We start from the raw sequence: 26,432 nt of genomic DNA, 5'->3' as shown, positions 1-26,432 counted from the left end.
TGTCCGACTTCGGCTCAGGTCACAATCTTGAGTTTGAGTTCAAGCCCCACGTCAGGCTCACTGCTGCCAGCACAGAGCCTGCTTCAGGTCCTCTGTCCCCTCTGTCTCTGTCCCTTCCTCACTTGTGCTCTCTCTCTCAAAAATAAATAAACATTAAAAAAAAACACATATAAAGGAAATGTTTTGAATATTTGTGTATTGCTCCATTTGAATTTTACAAAATGAAAGTCATAGGAAATGCTTTTGTACTGTCACTTCGTAAGAGCAATTTTCAACAGAACCGGCAGGGTCAATATGAAAAATCTTTACTTTCCTGAACAGGATGACTCTTCTCTCTCTCACACTCTCTTCTGTTGTTTCCCTTTCAGAAAGCATGCCCTGAATTGCCATCGGATGAAGCCTGCTCTCTTCAGTGTGCTCTGTGAGATCAAGGAAAAGACAGGTAGGCCATTGAGAAGACTTTTTTTTTTTTTTTTTTTTTTTTTGTGGATCCAGGACCATGACAATCATACACCCTCTGATCTGGTCCTGACTCGGCCTGACGCATGTCGTGGGCCGTCTTGCCTGTCACGTCTCTCTCTGGCAGTAGACGGTCCAGATGCGTCCTTTCTGTCTCGTCAGTGCCCTGCTTTCTGATGTATCTGTGTATCGCATGGATTAATTTTGCAGTTTGTAACTGGAGAAATACTGTTGCCAATGAGTAACAAGCAGCTGCATTGTTCTTAAGGAAGACCTAAGAGGCACTGTGGCATTCCATTGTTTTGGAAAAGGAAAAGATGAGGGGCACCTGGGTGGCTCAGTCTGTTAAACACCCAACTCTTGATTTCAGCTCAGGCCACGATCTCACAGTTTGTGGGTTTGAGCCCTTGGTCAGGCTCTGTGCTGACGGTGCAGAGCCTGCTTGGGATCCTCCGTCTCCCGTTCTATCTGCCCCTCCCCTACTCACTCTTTCAAAATAAAAGAAGTTTTTTAAAGAAAAGATGATAGATTTAGAAAAGTAGAGTACTAATGAGATTATTTGTTTTTGTTTTTTAATGTTTATTATTTTTTAAGAGAGAGACAGAGACAGAGAGCAAGCAGGGGAGGGACAGAGAGAGAGGGAGACACAGAGTTGGACGCAGGCTCCAGGCTCTGAGCTGTCAGCCCAGAGCCAACGCGGGGCTTGAACTCACAGACTGTGAGACCATGACCTGAGCTGAAGCCAGCTGCCCAACTGCCTGAGCCACCCAGGCGCCCCTGATTTTAGTTGTTTTAAGTATTCAAAGTAATCCCCATGGAAGTCTTCTGCCACTGCCAATCCTTTTGTGAAAAAAAAAGAAACATTTTATTTTGAATTAATTTTAGATTTGCGGAAAAGTTGAAAAATGGCAAGAGAGTTCTCCTATACCCTTCTCCCAGCCTCCTCTAACGTCAACACCTTGAGGACCGTAGCACAGTGATCAAAACCAGGACATTAACCTTGGTACAGTGTTCTTGCACTGACCAACAGACTGTATTCGGATTTCCCCAGTCTTTGCCCTGATGCCTTTTCTCTGGTCCACCCTCCCACATTACATTTAGTCATCCTGTCTCCTTAGTCTCCTTTGATCTGTGATGGTTCCTCAGTCTTTATCATCTACAACCTTCACACTCTGGTTGAGAACTGCTCAGTCATTTGGTGGGACTGACATTGGTGGGGAACCCTGTTAGTTCAAAGAAATACTTCATGGGGCACCTGGGTGGTTCAATCGGTTAGGCATCCGACTTCAGCTCAGGTCATGATCTCGCGGTTCATGAGTTCAAGCCCTGCATCAGGTTCTGTGCTGACAGCTCAGAGCCTGGAACCTGCCTCGGATTCTGTGTCTCCCTCTCTCTCTGCCCCTCCCCTGCTCATGCTCTTTCTCTGTCTCTGTCTCTCTCTAATATAATTAAACATTAAAAAAAATTAGGGGCACCTGGGTGGCTTGGTTGGTTAAGCGTCCAACTTCAGCTCAGGTAATGATCTCACGGTTTGTGAGTTCGAGCCTCGCATCAGGCTTTGTGCTGACAGCTCAGAGCCTGGACCTTGCTTCAGATTCTGTGTGTCCCTCTCACTCTGACCCACCCTACTGTGCTCTATCTCTCTGTCTCTCAAAAATGAATAAACATTAAAAAAAAAATTTTGAATAGGGATGCCTGGGTGGCTCAGTCGGTTAAGCGTCTGACTTCCTTCATGATCTCACATTTCATGGGTTTGAGCCCTGCGTCAGGCTCTGTGCTGACAGCTCGGAGCCTGGAGCCTGCTTCGGGTTCTGTGTTTCCCTCTCTCTCTGCCCCTTACAGGCCCATACTCTGTCTGTCTCTCCTTCAAAAGTAAATGGACATTAAAATTTTTTTAATTAAACAAAACAAAACAAAGAAATATTTCATGATGGATCTTCATGGTATTGCTACCAACCCAGGTAATAGTCAATGGTCTTTACCACCACTTTCCTTTTTCATAAAAGCCAGCCTGTGCTATGTTTCATCCCTGATTCCTTTACCTTTGAGTGCACTTTGTAACCCAGAAGCTATTATTCTGCTTGGCTTACAAAGCCCTTGTACTTTGAGTGGCCTCCATTTGTTCTCATAGGTTGCTTGTGTGTGTTTAACTTTTTATTTTGAAATAATCACAGATTTACAGAAATGTTCCAAGAACAGTGCAAATATATTTTCTTTCTGCACTGTTGCGGAATAAGTGGCTGCCATGATGCCCTGTGACCCCTGCACACTTACCTGAGTGTGTTTCCAATGAATAAGACATTCTCCTGTTTCCCCCCAGGACATCCCTTAGAGTCAGGGAATGACATTGATAACGCCACTAGCATAGAATCCTCAGACCTTATTTAAGCTTTTCAGTTGTCCCAATAATGCCCTTTATAGAAAAGGATGCAGGCCAGGATCTCATGTTACATAGCATGTCACTTTGGTCTTTTTCCATTTGTAACAAGCCTGTTTTTCCTTGGCTTTCATGACCTTGACCATCTAGAAGATCACAGGCAGACCCCTCCATTTGGGTTGATCTGATGTTTCCTCACAATTAGATTTCTGCTCCCGGTATCCTGAGTACTTTTACTTATTGTTTTTTAGGTCTTATTTTTGAGACAGCACAAGTGGGGGAGGGGGAGAGAGAGGGGGACAGAGGATACCAAGCAGAGGATCCCAAGCAGAGGATCTCTGCGCTGACAGCAGCAAGCCCAGCGTGGGGCTTAAACTCATGAACTGTGAGATCATGACCTGAGCCGAAGTCGGAGACTTAACCGACCGAGCCACCCAGGCGCCCCGGTACTTTTACATATTCAATCAGTTGTTCCTTGCCCCCCATGTATACCCAATCCTCCTCCCAAACATGGACCCCTTTTCACCCCTCAGTCCCCACCATAAAAACAATTTTTAAAAGTAATTCCATCAACCGTGATGTCAGCAAGCTTTAGTTCTTGATGATGTTTATTCTGTCTGTGGGGTGCTGGAACTGAACAGGAAACCAGTTCTTGGGAGGTGTGCAGTCCGGGCACATCTTTTTTGCTCCGTCTGATTCTGTACGTGTGGACATGAGGGCAGCTGTCCGTCACCTTCAAACTCTGCAGTTTCAGGAGAAAAAGACAGGACTGATACCTACTGCCACCAGGACAAGCTGAGGTGTCCGTTTTAAACCATGCTATCACCTGTCCCATCCTTCCAGTCTGCAGAGGTCATGCTTGGGGCTTTTGACTTACCCTAGGCTGAGTCCCAAGGAGGCCATGGGGCTCAGAGCGTAAGCCACACACATCAGATCTGGGCATTCTTCAGAAAATCAGGCTTCCTTTCCACCAACTGGCTCAAACATTGGGGTGCATAATGCATCTTGGCACATGGTTGCACGTGAATGGGGCAGCCCTGCTCAACCTGGGAAAGTGCAAGCTATCTGCAGTTGCCACGAGCCGGGCTCCACATGGTCTGGCTGAGTTGTCAAGTTCAGTGTGGCCAAATCTCTCTTCTCATGATTAGGAAGTGCAGCCATGGGATCACTGTGCGTCCAACATGTGAGTGGCAGGAAAGTAAACAAGATCTCAGTTCTGCTTCAGCTTCTCCCAACCTTGTGACGGGAACGACCCAGTATTAGCCCAAAGAAAACTGTTCAGTGTCCTGATGCCGCACACTGGCACCAGTGGGTCACCACGTTATTGGTGATCTTGAGAGCCAGGCCTTCTGGGACTCCTCCTGCAGGGACAGAGCATGACTGTTTCTTGGTTTAACCCACATTCCTCACATTCCCCTCTGGCTGAAGTCTGCAAGAGGCCTTTAGGGTAAAGACAAAAACTGTGCAGAGCATTTGTTTATTTACTTATTTTTTATTAATATATTTTTAATGTTTATTTATTCTTGAGAGAGAGGGAGAAAGAGCATGAGCAGGAGAGGGTCAGAGAGAGAGGGAGACAAAGAATCTGAAGCAGGCTCCAGGCCCTGAGCTGCCAGCACAGAGGCTGACACGGGGCTCGAACTCATGGACCATGAGATCATGATCTGAGCGGGACTCAGACGCTTGACTGACTGAGCCACCCAGGCGCCACTTGTGCAGAGCGTTTAAAGCCCAGTAGGCATTGATGGAGTATGGGTTGCAGTCAGTCAGCTCTGAGCTTCCTGGCATTATCTCCTGAACCTTCTAGCAGCTCAGAGCAGACGCTGACTCTCCTCTTGTTTTATGGATGATCAGAGTGAACCTCTGGAGAGAACAGGTCGCACCCCAGTAACCCACAGCCGGGCTGTGTGCCACCCTTCCACACCCTGTCCTGGCTCAGAAAGGGAACCCGTCCTGTGCCTCACAGCCTGCACCCACCAGTTCCAAGTGCCGTCTGTGCATCGCTGGTCTCACTGCGTCCATGATGGCTCTGGGGCTTTGCCATCTGTCTCCTCCAGTGAGCGCGGGGCCTAGGATGCGCTGCGTTCTAGGACTGTCCTTAAGTTTTTGTTGAATGGAGAACTGTTCCTGGTGACTGATACCTATGAACTGAAATCCTTTTCATCCCGTTCATTTTATGAGGTTCGGGAAGATTGAGTGCCTGGGGCCTGACTTCGTATCATCCTGAAGAGAAAGCCATCCTCTGTGTAAACCCTGTGTTGGCAGACATTCCTGGAAGCACCGCCTCACTTCCTCACTGCCTCCCACTGTCTCCTCTGGCCTGTGGGAGGGACGCTGGCACATCTTCCAGGTCAGGGGTGTCTGGGTGTCCCTCCCTGCAGAGGCCTCTGAACACCAGCAACACCCCAGGAGTGTGCCCTCCTTCCCGAATCCTTCCCTTGAGACAGCTGTTGTTCTTGGTGTCGAGAGGAGCTGTCCTAAGAGAACAAAATAAACCGTATTTAGAGAATTTTGAATTCAGCTGAGAGGACCAAATACTAGCCCAGTCCCTTTCCTGAAACCCTTGGGGCTAGATGCTTTACAGAATTCAGAGTTGTTTGGATTTTAGGCACCGTTGTGTTGATGACTTCTGGGGCAGAGCCTGCATTCCAAAGGTGACATTTAGCACCAGACAGGAACATTCTTACACCCTGGTTGGGTCAGGCTTTGCCTCCAAGTGAACTCGAGTGCCAACTTCTATAAAAGCATTTGGATCTTGGATGGCGGATGGGCGGGCAACTTAGACCCCGTGTGCATAGGAAGTGCCCTGAAAAGCCACCTGGAATGCTGGGCGGTTCACTCAGAGGGGCCTGGTTTATCTTCTCAGTGCTGTCACTGTCCCCTGTGCTGGTCTCAAGCGCATGTCTATACCTTGGTCAGTTCTTACTGTCTGCTGAGGAATGAGAAGTCCCAGAGACCCGGCTCGGCCAGACTTGCTTTGGGCCAAGGAACCCTCTCTGTGCTGCGAGAGCACACACAGCTGCCTTTCAGAGCAGTAAATGGAAATAACACATAACATAAGGGAACTCGCTGTTATTTCCTGACCACTGTTCACTGGCCTGGCTAGGAGCTGTCAGGCTCAAGTAACCCAGCAGGTTTTATTTTGTTTATTGTTTTTTTTTTTTTTAATGTTTATTTATTTTTGAGAGAGAGAAAGTGGGGCAGGGGCAGAGAGATGGGGACAGAGGATCCAAAGCAGGCTCTGCGTTGACAGCAGCAAGCCCAACGCAGGGCTCGAACTCACAAATGAACTCGCGAACCGTGAGATCATGACCTGAGCCGAAGTTGGATACTCAACCGACTGAGCCGCCCAGGCGCCCCCAACCCAGGAGGTTTTTTTTACCTTTGTTCCCCTTCCTCATCACCTAGTCAGGTCTGTTGCAATTGTGCAAATTCATGATCTGTAGGTCCAGCCTTATGGTTGGGTTTATCCCAACAATAATTATTCTTTAGGCCATTATCAATTACGCTCTAGTGTGACTTCATCTGGAACTCCAATCCCTTTTCTGATTGGCTGTACCCGAGGCTGAGTCTCATGTACGTTTCCTTACAGCTGTGCTAAGAGTGGATCTCCTAGAGCTGGGGAGTTACTTGGAGTGTCCTTTTCTGGTTCCCCAGTTTCAGGGTGACTTGTGAATCAAGCCTCTGATTTCTTTTTTGAATTTTTAAAGCTTATTTATTTATTTTGAGAGACAGAGATAGTGCAAGCAGGGGAAGGGCAGAGGGAGAGGGAGAGAGAGAATCCCAAGCAGGCTCTGCACGGTCAGCACAGAGCTGGATGTGGGGCTCGAACTCAAGAACCGTGAGATCAAGACCTGAGCCGAAACCAAGAGTCAGATGCTTCACCCACTGAGCCAGCCAGGCGCCCCACCTCTGATATTTTTTTTAAAGTAAGCTCTATGCCCAACATGGGGCTTAAACTCACAACTGCATGTTCTACCAACTGAGCCAGCCAGGCGCCCCTGGCCTCTGATTCTAATCAGCCTGTCTCTCGGGTGCTGCTATAGACCGGAGCTGTGGTCCTTCCCATGCACCAGCCTCTTACAGCAGGGAGCTATATACGTTTGAATTAATTCAAATTAAATATAATTAAAGAAGGCATTCCTCAGCCATACTGGCCACATTTCAAGTGCTCAGTAGCCACATGTGGCTGGTGGCTCTCATTAGACAGCATAAGTCTAAAATAGTGGAAAGTTCTATTGGACAGATAGGTGACTAGTATATACAAATATATAAATATACACATCAAGGGTTATGAAAAAAAAAAAAAAAAACAGTGTCCATGATGACAATGTGGACGAACCTTGGAAACTTTATGCTCAGTGAGAGAAGCCAGACACAAAGACCATATATTGTATGATTCCATGTATATGAAATATCCAGAATAGGCAGAAAGAGATTAGCAGCTGCCAGGAGCTAAGGGGCAGGGGAGCAGGGAATGACAATGACTGCTAATCAGGGCAGAGTTTCTTTTTGAAGTGATGAAGATGTTAGGTAGTGGTGATGGCTACACAACCTTATGAATGTGCTGAAAAGCACTAAATTATTCACTTATTTTATTTTTTTAAGTAGGCTTTATGCCCAGTGGAGAATCCAATGCGGGGCTTGAACTCACAACTCTGAGATCAAGACCTGAACTGAGATCAAGAGTCAGATGCTTAACTGACGGAACCACCTGGGCGTCCCAGACTTGTTCACTTTATTTATTTATTTTTGTTAAAGTTTATTTATTTATTTTGAGAGACAGAGACAGAGACAGAGACAGAGAGAGTGATCAGGGGAGGGGCTGAGAGAAAGGAGATAAAGAATCCCAAGCAGGATCTGCACTGTCAACGCAAATGCGGGGCTCGAACTCACGAACCGTGAGGTCATGACCTGAGCTGAAACCAAGAGTCAGATGCTTAACCGACTGAGCCACCCAGGCGCCCCAAATTGCTCACTTTAATTGGGTGGGTGCAGGGGCGCCTGGGTGGCTCAGTCGGTTGGGCGACCGACTTCGGCTCAGGTCATGATCTCGCGGTCGTGAGTTCGAGCCCCGCATCGGGCTCTGTGCTGATGGCTCAGAGCCTGGAGCCTGTTTCAGATTCTGTGTCTCCCTCTCTCTCTGACCCTCCCCTGTTCATGATCTGTCTCTCTCTGTCTCAAAAATAAATAAACATTAAAAAAAAAATAATTGGGTGGGTGCAGTTGGTTAAGCATCCGACTTCGGCTCAGGTCATGATCTCACAGGTCCCGCGCTGGGCTCTGTGCTGACAGTGTAGCGCCTGGAGCCTGCTTAGGATTCTGTGTCTCCCTCCCCTCTCTGCCCCTCCCTTGCTCATGCGCTCGCTCTCTCTCTCTCTCTCTCTCTCTCTCAAAATAAATAAATATTAAAATTTTTTTTTTTTATGGGTGGATCGTATGTCACATGAATTCCATCTCTGTAAAGCTGTTATAAAAACAGCTTGGGGCACCTGTTTGGCTCAGTCAGTGGAATATGTAACTCTTGATCTCGGGGTTGTAGGTTTGAGCCCCACAGTGGGTGTGGAAATTATTTAAAAATAATAAAAATCTTAAAAAAACAAACAACCAGCTCAGGAACTAAAGCGTTTTGATTGCTGGTGCACCTACAATAAAGAATGAGCCAGGAGCTTTAAAACCTTATGTAAAGACACAGATTCTTGTGAAACAGCACTTACTTACAGAATCTTTTACCCTGTTCAGGTGTTTTCTTAGGGCGTGGCCATTGACTAAAATGATCTTGTGGTTTTGTTTCTGGTTTGTTTCCTGTTCCCGACTTGGAACGCCAGCCCCTAAAAGCACAGGCGTGCCCACAGTGCAGCCCAGTCCTGTCAGGGTCTTAGCTCAGAGTAGCTATCAGTAGACGTGATGGCATGAGAATGACCAATCTTTTTTGACAGAAAATACTCCTTTATAAATACTTAGAACTTGCTTAACATCAGTTCCTGGGATAATTCCCTTTAGGGTAATTAGGGCATTGGCTGGTCTGAAAACCTGATTCCAGTCTGGAAAATTGGATAGGACTTGGTTGATGTGCGGGCTGGTCACCTCCCTATACAGGACACGGCAGAATAAAGGTCACAGCTTGAGTGACGGTAGCCCAGCTTTGGAATTTTCTAGGCCTTTCCCAATGGCTCACATTGTTCAGTTAGGGTTGGAGCATTTCTTTGAATGGGAAATGAGATTATTGGGGTGCCTTGGTAGCTCAGTCGGTTGAGCATCCGACTCTTGATTTTGGCTCAGATCATGATCTCATAGTTTGTGACATCGAGCCTCGCATAGGGTTCTGTGCTCACAGTACTGAGATGGCTTGGGATTCTCTTTCTCCCTCTCTCTCTGCCCCTCCCCCTCTCATGTTCCTTCTCTCTTTCTCGCTCTTTCTCAAAATAAATAAACTTAAAAAAATAATAAAATGATAAAAAGATGAAATTGTTTAATGTAGACAGAAATCATCAGTAAGTGTTTTTTTAGCTGTTGCTGTTAAATGTTCTGAAAGCCTTGTCATCATAGGAGAGCATGGACCAATTTTCTACACCTTTTACCTGGCCACGTTATATATTACAGCATTTTGCTGTCTTTTCCTTTTGCCTGTTGCCACATGCAATGAAGACAAACCTAAATAAGCTGCATATCATTTTTACTTCATATAGTAGTTTATTACAGAACTGCAGAGTTTTAATAAATGCATATAGTGAAATGAAAATTAATTTGCATATTTGGTTGAGGTTTAAGCACTTAGGTTGCGATGTATTTAAAAAAAATTTTTTTAACGTTTATTTATTTTTGAGACAGAGACAGAGCATGAGCAGGGGAGGGGCAGAGAGAGAGGGAGACACAGAACCTGAAGCAGGCTCCAGGCTCTGAGCTGTCAGCACAGAGCCTGACGCGTGGCTCGAACTCACGGACCGTGAAATCATGACCAGAGCCAAAGTCAGATGCCCAACCGACTGAGCCACCCGGTGCCCTGGTTGTGATGTATGTTAATTAAAGATTCATTAGAAACGGTGGGAATTTGCATAACATTGTACTTCCTCAATTTGGTAACTATCTAGTGTGCGTGGCAGTCATGATTTCAGATGAGTGTTTGTTAAAGGGATATTCTCCATAAGGTCCTATAAGACTGAGAAAGTTCAGGGACTTACAACAAGGATTTATCTCGAGTGCTGCTTAAATGAGCTGCCCTAGGATACATCTCCTGACAAGTAAATGCAGGCAGGTCTCAACACCAACAGGCTGTGTTTGAAAGTGTCCTCACTTAGAGTGAAGGACTCAGGGCCATTATCCCCAGGAAATAAGAATATAAAAGGGCCCTTGGAAGAGTAGTGTGAGGGGCAAACTGTGCCAGATGGTTAGAATGCCATTGTTCAATGAAGAACCAACCTGGAGTTTGGTTTGGGGTGGGATGGAGGATGAAAAGGGCATTGTTGGTGAGTCCCTGGGCCACTGCATGGACACAGGGACATCCTTCAGCCTTTGAATTGGTCACATCTCCCATCCTTACCTTGCCTATCTGTCCCTCCCAGACTCCTGGTCTCATCCTCTCCACCGGCACCTGAGGACAGAGCCGAGGAGAGGCCTCCTTGCCCGTGTCTGACTTGAAGGAGTGCTTCTAAGGGGTCCCCAGTAAGTCCAAGTGTGCTTTGTGGTCTGACGAGATGCTTGTTAGCAGCTTAAGGAGGGTTCTTTCTATTCATGGTTTGCTAAGGTTGCTTTTTTTTAAAGATTTTATTTTGGGGATGCCTGGGTGACTCAATTGGTTGAATGTCTGACTCTTGATTTCAGCTCAGGTCATGATCCCAGGGTCATGGGATCGAGCCCCATGTCGGGCTCTGTGCTGGGCATGGAGCCTGCTTGGGGTTCTCTCTCCCTCTCTCCCTCTCTCTCTCTCTCTCTTTCTCTCTCTTTCTCTCTCTCTCTCTCTCTCCTTCTGCTCCTCTCTCTCTCTCTCTCTCTCTCTCAAAAAAAAAAAAGAAATAATAATAAAGGGTTTATTTTTAAGCAATCTCTCCACCCAATGTGGGGCTCAAACTTACAACACTGAGATCAAGAGTCACATGCTCCGCCAGCTGAGCCAAAACAAGGCCACCCCAGTTTGCCAAGGGTTCTTATCATTAGTAAGTATTGTTTTAGTTGATTTTTTTTTCTTTTTGTATCTTTTGAGTTATTTTCCTCCTTTAGGTTGCTGTGATGATTTACACTGGTAGATTTTCATTTACACGGATTATTTACACAGACACAGTTTGAAAGCACCCAGATGCAGAGGTAAAGCTTCTTGGCTCTGATTCGTATATTTATGCATGGACATGGACATGGATGCTGCTGGCTTCAGGTTGCTGGTCATTTAGTCAGACATCTGGCTGTCTGTACATGAATGAGGCTGGGTCGTGACTTCCTTATGAGCTCCTGTCTTGAGGTCTCCATACAGTGAGTGTGGCTTCTCCTGGGTCTCTTCTCTGAAGCAGTTTGTTGAAGGAAAGGGGGTCTGTCTTCCTGGAGAGCCTGGTAGCCATAAAATGGCCTGGTAGCCCGGGGGGAGAGATTTCTTCGCACAAGTTCCTATTTCTGGAACGTGATTCTGTGAAGCCAGGCATGTTCCAAGGAGCAGACAGGACAGTGATGGCCTTTAGTGAGCTGGGTAGTTTCACACAACGATAATAGAGGCAGACGTACAGCTTCAGGGCTGTGGCCTCTACACCTCGACCGGGTGGGCCTCTACCTGCCTGATGGCACACCTTCCCTTCCTTGCTGGGAAGGGGTCTGAGAGGGCAGGCAGAGCTTGGTGTTCCTGGCCAGGCTGGAGCTGAGTGGGTGAGGGGAGCAAGCAGCAACGGAGAAGGTCAAGAGCTTCTCAGGGCCGGATTCGGAAGGGTGTGGGGGGCTCGGGTTCTCTAAGAGTCAGGTCACCTCCTGCTCTCGCCCACTCGCCTTCCTTCAGTGTGTGGGTGTGTTCTCAAGATTCTGGGGCTCAAGACCGTAACCCTGACGTCCCAACACCAGGCTTGGGCTTTCTTTCATCAAAAGGCTCCTCAGAAAGCCGTTCGGTTGCCGCCTCTCTCTCGGCTTTGGTGCATCTTTCAGTGCACATTGTCAGCTTCAGCCGGCCAGCTGGCGGGCGGTGGAGACCCCACTGTGTGGGAGTGGGGGGAAGGCTTCTGAGGGTCTAGGGCCCTTCCCATTGAGGGCAGCAGGGAGGAAGCCCGCATCCTGGCAGGCTCCAGGCCAGGCCTGTCCTGTGTCACCCCATCCCATCGGGTGCTCAGGGAGAGCTGTGGCCATTTACTCATTTATACGTTTACAGGGTGACACAGTCACAGCCATGCGGTCAGGCCAGTTAGGGGCATCAGCGGCCTCTGGGGCTCAGCTCATGGGTTAGACTGCCTCCCACAGGGGTATGGGTCCCGGAGACGGCTCTGCCCAGACTCCCACCCTGGCCCGGGACGAAGCTGCTACACAGTTTTGCTGCCAAGCCAGAGCACTCCTGAATGGGCGAAGGGCTGGGCAAACAGTATGGGGGCGTCACGGTGAAAGAAGCTTCCCCTCTGAGCCTTCCGTCTCCCCCAGCAGCCATATGTTTGTTCCATTAAGGAGAGAAAAATAAAAACAACTTGGGATCATGTTCCTGTCTTAGTCTGCTTGGGGTGGCTTAAACAACAGGCATTTATTTTCTCACAATTCTGGAGTCTGGAAGTTCAAGGTCAAGGGGCCAGGTGATTTGGTTCCTAGTGAGGGCCACTTCCAGGCCTGCAGACAGCCGCCTTCTTGCCTGTTCCTCAGACTGAGGTTGGGGGAATGGGAGGGCTCTCTTCCTCTTCTCAGAAGGCCACAGGCCTAGGATGAGAGCATCCTCATTACACTCTTACAACCTCATTCAATTTCTTTTTTTAAGCTCTATTTATTTATTTATTTATTTATTTATTTATTTATTTATTTAGAGAGTGAGAGTGAGAAAGAGAGAGAGCGCAGGCAGAGAGACAGAGAGATAGAATCCCAAGCAGGTTCTGCAGTGCGGGCCTCACGAACCCTGAGATCATGACTTGAGTTGGATGCTTCGCCGACTGAGCCACCCAGACACCCCCCAACCTCGTTCAATCTTAATTACCTCCTCACAGGTCTTTTCTCCAAATACAGTCACACTGGAGTTCATTGTTTGATTCACTAGGGTTTTTATCACCTTCAGGAAGTTGGGAACAGAGGGAAATCTGGCAATTGGCTGGGGGGGGGGCAGGTGTTGAGGGGCTTTATTTTAGGTCCTACCTCCTCTTCTAAGTTCCTCTGACAGACAGTGTCCCTGAGCTAAGCTCCTGGTCCCCAAGGCCTCCCAGGCACCAGTGGAGGGCCCTTGAGGGAGCTGAGAAGTAGTCTGAGATGCTCTGGAACAGGCTACGGGAATGATCTTGCTGTAATTGACGGTAATGAGTAACTAATGACCCTAATTAGGCCCGTTGCGGTGCCCTGGGAGGACAGACGCTTGGTGCTGAGGGAGAGACAGAGCTGCACTGGAGGGGCAGCTGACGAAGGGCACAGGGCACTTTGCAAGCAGGTAAAGTGACAGCCAGACACACGTACTCTGCACAGCCATGTCCGCAGCTATAATTGGCGGTGGTGACCAAAGTGCGGGGTAACTTTTTTTTTTTTTTTTTTGGTTTTGCTTTTACTCATTTGCAAAAATGATGGGCCTTAAAGAAATAAAGCTTGTAGTGTGTGATTGCTTACCAAAACAGCACCTCAAGGCGTATGCATGGTTAATACCACAAGGCCTGAGGTGTGACAGGCATGTTGTCTCCTTATTCATGGACATCTAGGTGCTTTCAGTTTTTCAAAAGTACAATATTCACCATTTGTACTTTTGTAGGTAGAGTATACACCTGTAGGTGTCAGTGTTCCTGTAGGACACGTTCTCAGAATAGTAATTTGGAGATCAAAGGATATGTCCTTTTTCTTTTTTTCTTTTTTTCTTTTTTTAATGTTTATTTATTTTTGACAGAGAGAGAGAGAGAGCGTGAACAGGGGAGGGGCAGAGAGAGAGAGAGAGAGAGAGAGAGAGAGAAAGACACAGAATCCAAAGCAGGCTCCAGGCTCTGAGCTGTCAGCACAGAGCCCGACACGGGGCTCAAACCCACAAACCGTGAGATCATGACCTGAGCCAAAGTCAGATGCTTAACCGACTGAGCCACCCAGGCGCCCCATCTATAGGTATGTATTGATGCAGTCGTTTTTGGAGCTGAGTTTTGAAATGCTGGTTAACATTGAAAAAGCACATTGAAAAGCGCCTGGGTGGCTCAGTCGGTTAAGCATCTGACTTCGGCTCAGGTCATGATCTCAACGGTTTGTGGGTTTGAGCCCCGCGTCGGGCTCTGTGCTGACAGCTCAGAGCTTGGAGCCTGCTTCATGTTCTGTGTCTCCCTCTCTCTCTGCCCCTCCACCCCCTTCAAAAAAATAAACAAACATTAAAAATACATACCTATAGATGGATGTGAGAAAAGGCTTGGGTATTCTCTGTAATTTGATGATTTTCATTTGAGAACAGCAAGCACCATGTTTTTGGTGTATTTTTAAAAATCTTCAGCACCTGGTGTGGTACCAAGCTTGTGATGGGCTCTTAGATGCTTGCTGTTGGGTAGATAAAAGAACATGAGAAAGATTGCCACACTCCCTGGATCAGGCCAGAGTCACACATACACGTGTGTGCACACGCACACATTTACCCTCACGTGCGCCCACACCTCTGCGTGCACACACACGCCTTCACTAAACCTCATGCTCCAACCCTGTCCGCTCTTTTCCCTAATTCAGTTGAAGTCATAATGGAAGAGGTGGAGATAGCCTCTCCACCATGGACACCAGGACATGCTGGGGGTCCCCCGGGGAAGGATCGGGCCTTGTGTGTTCCTCTTGGCCCACTCCCGATCCCCTACCTGGGCCACGGGCACTCAGGGAGGAGCTGCGAAATAAACACGAGACAGGAGCAGTGTCCGCCATGCTGACAAAGGGTGGTGTGCAGGGCCCAGCAGAGGAAAAGTTCACAAAGGTGAGTCTGGAGAGACGTCAGGCAAGTCCGTGAGTGCCTGGTGTCAGATTCCAGATTTTACCTGTGGATGCCAGGGAGTTGTTGAGGTCTTCGAACCAAAGACTGGCACGATGAACACTGTGTTTGAAGGTGGTCAGCTTGCAGGTGTGCACGATGGATGGGACAGAGAGAGGGATTTTCTCGGCAGATCATGGAGGGCAGGGGAGGTCAGCACAGCAGGGCCCAGGAATGGCATTAAGGGAGGGGATGGGTGGTGAGTTGATTGAGGAGGTGGAGTCCATAGGATTTGAAAAGGGACTGAGCAGGAGGGCCTCCATTATCTACTCTGGGCGAGGAGAGGTGAGGCGGGGAGGGGGGCAGGGCCTGTACAAAGGCAGTGCAAGTTAACTCTGCAAGAACCAGATGGTGGGTGTGTGCAGCCCTGTGAGCCCTGTCCTGGTTGAGCCCAGGAACTAAAATTCACCTCTGGTGCCTCTTGAACATCAAGTAAGATTATGAGAGAATTGGGTCTCCACTTCTCTAGTGGGGAACCGATGAAGGTGTCACTTTCCCCTCCGTGCTTTCAGAAAGCCCCCCACTGCAACCCAGTGGGACTGAGTAGATGGCAAGCATCCCCACACATGAGGGACATTCCTACAAGGATATCTTCTGAGCTCTTTATGTTTTCACAAGTAAATTTTAGGCAGAAAAGGTTAATCCTTTATGCAGGGAACAGGAGAGGGACAGTGATATGTAAATAAATATCTATGACAGGGCTTGACTTCTTTCTTATTTGATGGCTTAAGTCAGTAGTTGATAGTATTAAAAGAGCCAGTTCCCAAGAAAACACTTTAATTTTTTTTAACATTTATTTATTTTTGAGACAGAAAGAGTGTGAGAGAGGGAGGGGCAGAGAGAGGGAGACACAGAATCTGAAGCAGGCTCCAGGCTCTGAGCTGTCAGCGCAGAGCCTGACGCGGGGTTCAAACCCACGAAGTAGGACCCTTAACCAAATGAGCCGCCTAGGCGCCCCCCCCCCCACTAAGAAAACCCTTTAAACTTTGTTTTTCTGGAAAGTCAGAACTAGATGGACATCATCACTTTCTTCTCCATTCCCTGCCTCCCTCCCCTCAAGGATGCCCCCCCCACCCGACCTCCGCAATGATCACCCACCTGTTTCTCTGTAGCCACGGACACTTGTGCTGTCACTAAAGAAGCAAACAAAACTCAGGTCCTGCAAGCCCACCCTCCTCGGATCTGAGCCTGGATCTACAGCCCCTGCAGCAGCCTTCCCCCCCCCCCCTTCACTGCCTGCCTCCCATGGTCCCCTGGAGCTTTCTAGTTGGGTTCTCCCCTGCCATACCCCACAGCTGCTTTTGCAGAGAGCAACAGCGGTCTAATGACTACGCCCACATTTCACCCCCATGACTACTTCTCTTTTTTCCTGGACCTACCTGGTAATTCTTTCCATCTCCTCCTTTTCCTGTCCCTTATGTTGGTTTTCCAGCACTCAGGGGGTGTGGCCTACCTCTCATAAGTACAGGTGCAGGCACAGGTGGATACGAACACCCCACATGCCGATGACACATGAATACCTGTCTCCCACCCAGACTGGCCAGCTCAGTCCCAACTCCCAGTAAGCAGCGACTTCACATCTGTGCTTGGCTAGGTCAGGGACCCAGGCTGGGTCAGGCTTTCCACCTGCCACTCTGCATACTGTGCTTGGGAGAATGTGGTGCCATCTATCATGCTGTCCACATGATTTGGGAGTTGCCCTGGCCTCTTTCTCTCACAGCCACATCCAGTGGTCAGGGATCCTGGGGACTCTCCCTCTGGCTGCCCTGCGGCTGCTCTGTGTCCACCTGGATGGGGACAGCTTTCCCCTGCCTGTCTGGCCCTGCCCTCCCGCAGGCCACTCTCTCAGCCCAGCTGGAACAGCTTTTTCAAGTTTCAGAGCCAAATGTCTTGTTTCTCTGCTTAAACTAAGTGGAGGGGGCACCTGGGTGGCTCGGTCAGTTGAGCGCCCAACTCTTGATTTCGGCTCAGGTCATGATCCCAGGGTCATGGGATCGAGCCCTGCATTGGGCACTGCTCTGAGCGTGCAGTCTGCTTAAGATTGTCTCTCTCTCCCCAGCTTGTGCTCTCTCTCTCTCAAAAAAATTCTCTAAGTGGATTAATTCATCTTTGCTGGTACCCTCTGGATCAAGCTTTTCCTCTCTGACTTTATAGTAGCAGTTCCCCTCCCAACACACAACAACACAGTCCCAGGCACACCAACACAGCCCTGCACTCACGCTAGGCTCCCACTCACATTTGTGTCCATGTGAATGAATCGTCCATGTCCTGGCGTGAGCATCTGGAAATGTGCCCTCCTCTCCCTTCTGCAGGCACGGTTCAGGGCTTCAGCCTTCTCCAGGGCCATGTGCCACCCCAGACCTGCCCTGTCCAGGCTTTCGTGTGGACCCAGCCATGGACTCTGAGCTCTGCCCACATGGCTGCACTGAGCTGTGTCCTGTCTGCACTCCCTGGACTGCCCTCCTGTGTGGCACCTGGGCCACTATCAAAGTGGGTGACTCGGTGTGTGTTACCGGATAAAAGGAAGCCTTCCTTTCCCCTCAGGAGTTCTGTGTTCAGACATGGAGTGTTCAGATATGACCCCAGTGCTGATAATCTGTTGTGGTTGTTTTCGCTCCGACGGCAGACGCTGATTTAGTCCCATCTTTCTTATCTAGGGTTAAGCATCCATGGCATTCAAGAAGAATGTCCCCCCAATGCTCAGCTCATGCGGCTGGATAACATGCTGCTGGCCGAGGGCGTATCCAGGCCGGAGAGGCGAGGAAGAGGAGGCCCGGTAGCAGCGGCCAACACAGCAACACCAGGTGGCTGTTCAAATGACAATAGCCTTGAACACTCTGACTACAGGGCCAAGCTGTCCCAGATCCGACAGATTTACCACTCTGAGCTAGAGAAATATGAACAGGTGATCTTTCTGCATGGAAGAGTTTCTATCATGTGAATGCGCATTTGTCAGAGCAAAACGTGGAACACTAACCCCCTTTCTTTTGTGGCACAGACCGGGGAGTACACGCACTTGGTCTCACGGCAAAGGTGGCCAATTTCGCTGGAAACCCTTTACATTCACTTCTCAGTAGCCAGCCTGTGCGGAGGCCGCGGGGGGTGGCAGGTGGCTGGTCCCGCGTGGAGCCCCGAGCCAGCCCGCTGGGTGGTCACAAGCTGGCATGTGCGTCCCCACCCTAGGCCTGCCGCGAGTTCACCACGCACGTCACCAACCTTCTCCGGGAGCAGAGCAGGATGAGGCCCGTCTCGCCCAAGGAGATCGAGCGCATGGTCAGTGTCATCCACGGCAAGTTCAGTGCCATCCAGATGCAGCTGAAGCAGAGCACCTGCGAGGCCGTGATGACCCTGCGTTCACGGTTCCTTGATGCCAGGTCAGGCCCTGAGCACTGCCCGCAACCCCAGGGTCAGCTCTTAAGAAGAAGAAACGGCTGCTGGCTTGGGTTTAAGTTCTGGGGGCCTCCGAGCCTGGCCAGGGGCCCCACCCATGGCTGTGGGCATAGCCCTCACACAGCCTCTTGGGAGGCAATTCAGAAGTGTTGACTGCTGCTGTTATAACCGCTAGAAAATCACAGATGGGCGTGAGGGGACATCACTAGAGGCCAGTGTGTACACACTGGCTGAGGCTGTCCATCTTTGCAGGCGTAAGCGGCGGAATTTCAGCAAGCGGGCCACGGAAGTGCTGAATGAGTATTTTTATTCCCATTTGAACAACCCTTATCCCAGTGAAGAAGCCAAAGAAAGGCTGGCCAGGAAGGGCGGCATCACAGTCTCCCAGGTGACGGTCCTCTCCTGCCATGCCTTCCTGAACATAGAAGGGGGAGAAGGTCACGTCCAGTGAGGAGGACACCCAGGGAAGTTCATCAACTGTGTGGAGCACACAGGTGGCGCGTGAGGTCCCTGACACAAGACCAGTGGAGTGTAGAGGGTGGCCCTCTGTGAATTGCAGTCCTTAGCGTCTAATATCATGCTTGTATGGCAGGGATGTCCTGTGTTGCGTGAGAGAGGTGAGGGTGTAAGCGGAGGCGAAGAAAAAGAGCTTGGAGCACAATTAGGACTTAATTTAGACAGACCAGCTCTCGTGCCAAAGTACCCGTTCAGCTATACTGGGAGAGGTTTGAATGCACGGGTGCTTGAATGTTTCTCCGGTATTCCAGACTGTGTGGCCAGGGTTGTAGGACATCTGGCAACATCTGGCTCCACATGGGGAGTGGTGGTACAGATCAGAGCTGGGACCTGGACGACCTTGGGAGACCCTCGGAGTCTGGACTGCCAGTGTTCTCGGTGGAATTGGGGGCAAGGGAGGTGGTGCTGAGACAAGAGCCCAAGAAACATCTCAGGAGGTTTACAGCGGGAATGGTGAGTACAGGCAGCTGACGGTGCAAGGCCGGGGCAGGCCACACCACAGGGCAGCACCCAGGCCTGTGGCCCCAGGGTGACTGGCACTAATTCTAGCTCATTGCACATCACCTTCCGCTCGGAGGCGGCCCCTCCTTCAGCTTTTGAAAGGCAGTTGGAGGGCCTGACTTTCCAGCCCAGCCCGGCTGCCTTCAGAACCTGTGCCTTTAGCCAGACGCCTCTGCCCTGGCCTGGGCCAAGTCTAGCTGCGACTTCATGACAAGCGCACGCAGGAGCCCCACAGGGTTACATAGGCAGCAGGACCTTGCTGACACATCTGACTGCATTCACTGGGGAACTGCTCTGCGTCCTCGGCACCAAGGCCAGAGCTGAGGTCAGGTGCACTTGCGAAGCGCAGCGGCCACCTCGTGCAGTTGTCTGGAGGACACCCAGACTCGTTTCAGAGCCCGGCGCCTACGGAAAGCAGATGGGTCTCGGGTCTAGACTTCGTCTAAGGGGAGGGTCCGTTGGAAACAAAAGCTTGAAAAGCTCTGGCCACCTTCCGGTGACTCCGACTGACCGAGCAGCGGAATTCTGTGCTGGGAGCTGCTCCTCACTGTGGCGGGTCCCCCGTGACCCGGGACGGCCTGAAGTGGCGGACGGTCAGCAGAGGGGGGATTCTGAATTTGGGGTGCAGATGTGCAAGCCGCGAGGTTCTCATGAGGAGAGGGTAAGGGGGGCACCGTTAGCGCAAGTGTCCCAAGTGAGGCCGCAGAGGTTCTCAAGATAGAATCAGCTGCAGCTGCAGGCTGAGGAGGCCGGAGGGGGTAAGGGGCCGTGGATGAGCCTCAGATGGGGTGCTGAGGGGAACCTGGGCAGCAGCTGTAGCTGGCTTGGCCGACAGGGCCAGAGGGACCGGGTAGGGGTGGCCAGTGGCTCCCAGCTGCACTGTTCAAGAGGATAGCCGAGAGCCTGTGCTGTGCCCACACGTGCTTGAGGTGCCCATGTTGGGGTGCAGACCCTGGCCCGGGACCAGCTCTTTCCCCAGCCACCGGGACCCCTATCTGCCCAGGACAGGGCCAGCCTCCCTGCCTCGCCCACGCACGAAGTTTGCTCTGCCAGTTAAATTCACATGGAAAACTGCTTGCTACCATTCCTCTGCATACTTAGTTCCACAAAGACGTTCCAGCACATTCCGTGTAGGTAAGTGGGAAGCAAGTGCTGCTCTGGCCACCCTCACACCCGGGGGCAGAAGGGAAGAGACACTGTTTGAGAGACAGGAGCACACACAGAGCTTTTTCTTTTCATGGTTAACACAGAAGATAATGTAGGGACATTAAAGGAATACATTTTTAGAAAAGAAAAGGTCATCGAAACCCTGCCACCGTAAGTCAACTGTTTATGACTGTTGGTTAAACCACATATATTTCACGGCAGGGCCCCAGGCCTTACTGTGGGATATTAAAGTGTTTCTAGTTGTGTATGTCTCCGTGGAAGGCGCTGGCCCTGGGGTCTCACTGATTCTGCCCCCAGGGGAAATTTCCATTGTCACAACCCTTGGGTGGGGTTGGATGGAGGCCAAGGATGCTGGTCAGTGCCCTCCCGCGCTCAGGACAGCCCGCCGCAGAGAACGACCCCGGAGGAGAAGCCCTGGCCCGGTCCTGGTACAGGTTCGGAGGCCGCTGGGCTCGGCCCGCTTGGCCCTGGGCCAGCTCCTGCACCCGCCGGGCCTGCCTGCTTGTAGGATGGCTGTGACGGCGGCTGTCCCAGCTGCTCTGAGGACAGGGGCAAGGCGCAAGTGAAAAGGCACTGAGCTCAGCGCTCGACTCCTCCCCACTGCCCTGTCTGTCCGCCCGTCCGTGTCATCCTTTGATAAGTTGTGGATCCAGTGTGTTCTTTCCTTAGACCGAATTCCCAGGGATGTGGTTAGTGGGTCCCCGGGGATGTGTGTCTCCCTGACTCTCACTTTCCCTAAAGAGGAATCCAGAATTCAGTCTGTTCCTGCCCCTGCAGGGAGTGGATGCTCGTCTCTCCACGTGTCCGACGCGCCTGTGTCCTTCCAGCCACTTCCCGTCCCTGGCTCTCAGGCCTTCCTCTGCCACAGGGCAGGCCGGCTCCGAGGCGGCCCCCACCCGCTGCGGCCACTGCCCTGGGTCCACGGTTCAGTCAGCACCAGCTTCTCAGTCCCGGCCTCTCACCTGGCCCCAGGGCCCCGTGTTGCCACTCAGAGATGTTCCTCCTGGACAGTGGGAGCACGGGCACCTCAGAGAGTGCCCACCATCTGTTCACATTATCTCATTACTGGTCAGCTTTCCCAGTGACTTCTTTCTCTGTGTGTCCACAGGTCTCTAACTGGTTTGGCAACAAAAGAATTCGGTATAAAAAGAACATGGGGAAGTTTCAAGAAGAAGCTACCATTTATACGACTAAAATGGCAGTCGGGGGCCTGGGGAGCCAGGCTAGCTGCCCATCGACACCCAGCTCCGGTGAGTGAGGCCGCCCAGCCCAGGCACTGTCCTTCATGCATGGCCATGCCCACTGAGCTGCAGGGGAAGGGGCGAGGGGGCCAGGGGAGCCAGATGCTGGGAGCTGTGCCCACCACCCCTTCCTGGCTGAGGGGCTGGTAGATCCCACCTGAGGAGTCTCTGTCACTTCTGGGGCTGGAACATCTGTCCCAACACCTCCCACCCCTTCCAGGTTCCTCTGGTCCCTTCCCGCTGACCAGTGCCGGGGATGCACTTGTCACCCTGCAGACACTGGCCTCTCTCCGCCCCGCCCCTGCGGGAGGCAGCTTACGGTCTCAGGTGAGTTTCAGGGCACAATTCGAGGATGCCCTTGGGGTCTCCAACTCAATATTGGGACAGATATGCAGAGCCCAGGTGGGTGGTGGGTCCTTGGAGTGGGTCATCTTGCCAGCCACGTCTCGGCCTCCACAACCCTCCCTCAGAGGTCCCAGCAATGAGTAGGGGCCCACTGGGTACGTGGTTCATCGTCCTGATGGCTGCAGTTGGACAGAGCTGCCTCAGGGGCACGGCCCTGTGGGGCCCACTTTGTAAAAACCTGTGTGCTTCACTCCCAGTCCCAGGACTCGGTAGTTCACAGTAGCTGCTGGGTGGTGGGCCCGAGGCAAGGGCTGGGGCTGGTGGGATGGAGCCCTCCCTCCCAGTGGACATCTGTACCCCAAGGGGGTAAGAGGGGACAGGCAGACAAGGCCCTGACCATTGGAACATGAAGGCTCTCTAGGCTCGGACCCTTTGCCATGTCAGTGCCTTGGCCTTGCCATAGCCAGGCTACCCCCTCCCCAGGGCCCAGCTGGGCCAGAGTGAAGATCTGTTTTGGTGACTGGAAAGAAAACGAGCCAGGAATCATGGGCACCTCAGATGTGCCCTCTGGAACCTTCTCAGGATGTTGGGCAGTGTGTTGGACCAGCCAGGACTGGGGGGCCCCATCCGTCTCATGGCCCCTGGTGCCTCCCCTGCATCCTGCTGTCTGTCACAAGGGCCTGGCCCACATACAGGGTCACCCTAAAGAGGATGTGTGGCATCGGGCAGGGCCTTCGCCCACCATTTTCTTCACACAAGTGTACCCTACTGTGCCAGGTGACCCTCCACTGATTTATCCCCAGCCAGCCCCGTGTTGGTGCAGGGAGTGGATGCCCCCTGGAGCCATTTGGCAGGACCTGATGCTGGGTGGTGCGTGTCCCATCACCATGGCAACCCCACAGCCCATAATGAGCACCTGGGCTGAACAGGGAGCTCTGGCGCCACCAGGTGGCCGAGCCTCATCTTGCTCTGTGCGTTCCTTGGGGCTCAGTGACTCAAGTATATAGTGGGTGTGAGTGTGAGAGTGAATTGGGAGTGAGTGTCCCCCAGAGGGGAGCTGATAGACGAGGTCCGCCCTTACCCCTAGAACCATCCCCAGGAGATCTGGAGCTGCCTAAGTCCTGATGTAGCTTCCCTGTAGGCCTCACACAGCAAGTGGGAATGTCCTCGGTCTGGTGTGGACACCCTTGTGCTGGGCAGGCACAGATGCTCTTCCAAGAGAGCAGGTCAAGGGCTGAGGCCACCCCAGCTGGAAGCCATCACCTCTGCCCTGTGCACTCGAGGAACGTCTGGGCTGCCAGTCCCACACCTGGGCACTCACCTGTCACCTCTCAGTCCTGTGGTTGGACCTCTCCCTTCCACCACCCATGGCCTCCTTCCTGGAGCACAGGCCTATGGGTGTCCTTCCGAGGGCAGAGTGTCCCCCAAGGCCAGGCCTCGTCCCCGCTGCTCTCAGACTGATAGCGGAGCACCCCCATGTCCCAGGATGAGGCAGTGCCCTCAGGAAGCCCACAGTCTGTCGATCGCTCACCTGACACTGGCCTGGGGACATGTGCCAAGGAAATAGACCAGGCGAGGTGGGGCAAGGAGCAGGGTCGTGGCCTGGTGGGGTCAGATGAGGAAGAGGGTACAGGCAGGAGGCCTCAGCCTGTAAGGAAAATGCTAGAGAGAGGAAGGTGGAGAGGAGCTTGTGTGGTCTCTGGAGGGACCTAGAATTCAGGGTCACATGGAGGAGGTCACATGGAATTCAGGGCCATGGAGCAGGCCACCCGCGAAGAGCCATTTTCGGTGGTGTTTTCCTTACGGTGGGTGGGGGATCCTGCGGACAAACATCCTGAGGCTGTCCCTGTGCCACAGACAAAGCCCCAGGCCTGGTAGCCATGGCTGTCACCCCGCTGGCTGCCGAGCCAGACCAGCGTCCAGCCAGGGTTCCAAGCCCCTTCCCGCTCATTGCGTCTGGCCGTGATGTTTCAGGGACTGTCATCAGCTCCGGGCCTGACAGGGTCTGCGTCCCCCTCAGAAAGTGTAGAAGCCTTGGCTGTGCCACGATGCCATATCAGTCCCTGACCAGAGCCCCGTAGGTGGCCAGTGGAGGCCACTTCCTGCCGAGGAAGCAGGTCCACATCAGGGGTCAGGTGGCGAGGCCACCTGTAACTCAAGAGGGACCCCTGGGTCTGCCCCCTGTCTCCTGGCTCCTCTCCTCGGTTCTCGGGGACGTGGGGTGGGACGGGCCGTCGGTATCATGGGCGGCCTTCTGACGCTCAGTCTCTGTCTTCTCAGGCCAGGGGCAGCCGGCTGGGAGCCGCCCCCCCGGTGTTGACCGCTTCCCTGTCCGGAGACCCTGGGAGCATCAACTCAGATGCATCTAATTAAGTTTGGGGGACAAGCAGGACAGCAGACTGCGTGACCCGCCACAGTTTGCTGGCACTTGACCTTTTACTGCGCGTGCAGCCCATTATACCTCAGAAAACCCAGAACCGTTGGGTTGCTGCTGTCCGTTGCTTGCCGGCTGGGATTCGAAATGGTCTGAGATGCTCTCATTTTCTCGATTCAGTTTGGGTTTTTTTTTCATAGTAATTTTATGATAAGACTGTGCATTGTTTCTTCTAGGACTTGTCACAATCCTCCCATTACAACTTTTGACTTCTTTTCACGTTGATGTTGTTCACACAAGGTTTGTTTCCGGCCACGGCGGTAGCTGGGTGGTGTCCGAGCCGTGAGTCTGTCCGCTCGTTTGTCCCTCCGTGTGCCGACTGGCCCGGACGCCGCCTTCCCCACTCGCTTCTGCTGTATCATTTCATTATGCTTTTGTTTAAGTCTGTTGTGAGCTCAGAATTTTACTGGGAATTGGTTTTGTATTTTTCTCTGTTAATATAAGTTCTTCCATTCTCAGTTGACGTATCACTAAAGACAATAAATTTCCCAAGTGCTTTCCTGCATCTGTGCTCATGAAGTGCTGAGGGCCCGAGGCCTTCCCTGATTCCTGGGAGTCCTTCTTGGTCCCCTCACTCCTCTCCTCCTCTGCCTCCTCGTCCCTCTCCTCCAGTGAGCGTGGGGGTCAAGAGGAGCTCGGCCCAGCCATGGGTTTGTCACCACACCATGTCCACATTCCATCTCTGTTGCTATTGAAGAACCGGGAAGTGACTCTGTCGTGCAGGTGGTACAAGAGGGCCTGCGTAGAAAGCATCACAACCCGCCTGGGCCGGGCCCCTTCTCCGTAGGTGACCACTGCCGGGCAGGGCTCAGCGTATCCCGCCAAGATGTCCTGTGATATATCCCAGCGTGCGTGTCCCCACCCTGCACACGCTGCTGTACTCCACACGGTGCAGCTTGGGGCAGCCATCGCCTCTGTGTCTGACCAGGATTTTCCTCCAGCGAACGAAGCGCCATGGCAGGAGCCCCTCGGCCTCAGCGCTGAACATGTAGTTGGGGCCCACGTCAGTGGCTGTGCGCCCACGATGCCACTCGGCTCGGGGCCTCTGTGGGGCTGCTCTGGGAACCTGCCCCAGCCAGGCGTTTGCACAGTCGCTGGCGTGGCTGCCCTTCCTCTTCCCTCACTGCCTTGCAAGCCTTCCGGGCGGCCGAGGGGCAGCCATCAGGGACCTCCCGGTGCAGCAGTGGTTTCCCCCTTGCCCTCCCAGCAATACTTCACCACGTCCCTGCCAGCCAGCAGGAGCTATTTGGGTGCTGGGCAGCCCCAAAACTACAGCTGGCCGGTGGGGGGGGGGCGGGTGTCTCAGTCGGTCCAGGCAGTTGTGGGACAGGAGGGACATCTGAGGTGAGGCGTGGTTCCCTTGCCAGCCCTTTGGCCTTGGCCGGGTCTGTTCAGGTGCCAGCTGGGGACCCGCCCTGCACTGCGGGCTCCTTGCAATGCTCAGTGTGGGTTTTTTATTGTTTGCAACCGAAGGTGGCAGCTGACTCCCTCCCCCTGCCCTAAGTGCCTGTCCCCAGGTCTAACGAGCCTGCTTCCTGGTTCCCTGCAGCCCAAGACTCACTGACAGACCCAGGCCCTGGTCTAGTGAAATTATATTCTAGAGAAAAAGGAGAATAAACATGAGTAGAAGTCGGCGGTGCGTTCAGGGCTGGCCTCTGGGAAAAGGTGCCTTCACCGCCCCTCCCCCCCCCCGCCATTTTAAAAATTTATTTGTTTTGTGAGAGAGACAGAGAGTGGGGGAGGGTGAGAGAGAGAGAGAGAGAATGAGAGAATCCCAAGCAGGCTCTGCAATGTCAACACAGAGCCCGAAGCAGGGGCTCGATCTCACCAACCATGAGATCGTGACCTGAACTGAAATCAAGAATTGGACACTTAACTGAC

The 26,432-nt window shown here is 51.9% G+C and overlaps 1 protein-coding gene across 3 annotated transcripts in view; it reads left to right on the top strand.

The window, feature by feature from the left end:
* PBX4 (PBX homeobox 4) overlaps window positions 1–25,056 on the top strand; it is a 47,219-nt gene extending 22,163 nt beyond the window's left edge. For 2 of the 3 annotated variants that reach the window (XM_030305486.2, XM_030305469.1), the window contains exons 2-8: window positions 369–442; window positions 17,615–17,862; window positions 18,141–18,331; window positions 18,600–18,735; window positions 21,640–21,781; window positions 21,993–22,099; window positions 24,398–25,056. In XM_030305486.2, the coding sequence (XP_030161346.1) occupies window positions 394–442; window positions 17,615–17,862; window positions 18,141–18,331; window positions 18,600–18,735; window positions 21,640–21,781; window positions 21,993–22,099; window positions 24,398–24,490 (966 nt within the window). In that variant the 5' untranslated portion in view covers window positions 369–393 and the 3' untranslated portion in view covers window positions 24,491–25,056. The remainder of the gene's footprint in view (window positions 1–368; window positions 443–17,614; window positions 17,863–18,140; window positions 18,332–18,599; window positions 18,736–21,639; window positions 21,782–21,992; window positions 22,100–24,397) is intronic. The other variant, XM_030305477.2, reaches the window with a different exon arrangement.
* The last annotated feature ends 1,376 nt before the right edge of the window (window positions 25,057–26,432 follow it).

Source organism: Lynx canadensis, chromosome A2 (assembly GCF_007474595.2).
Source record: "Lynx canadensis isolate LIC74 chromosome A2, mLynCan4.pri.v2, whole genome shotgun sequence".
NCBI lineage: Eukaryota > Metazoa > Chordata > Mammalia > Carnivora > Felidae > Lynx > Lynx canadensis.
Note: the sequence above shows the minus strand (reverse complement) of the source record. Positions and strands in the feature narration are given on the sequence as shown.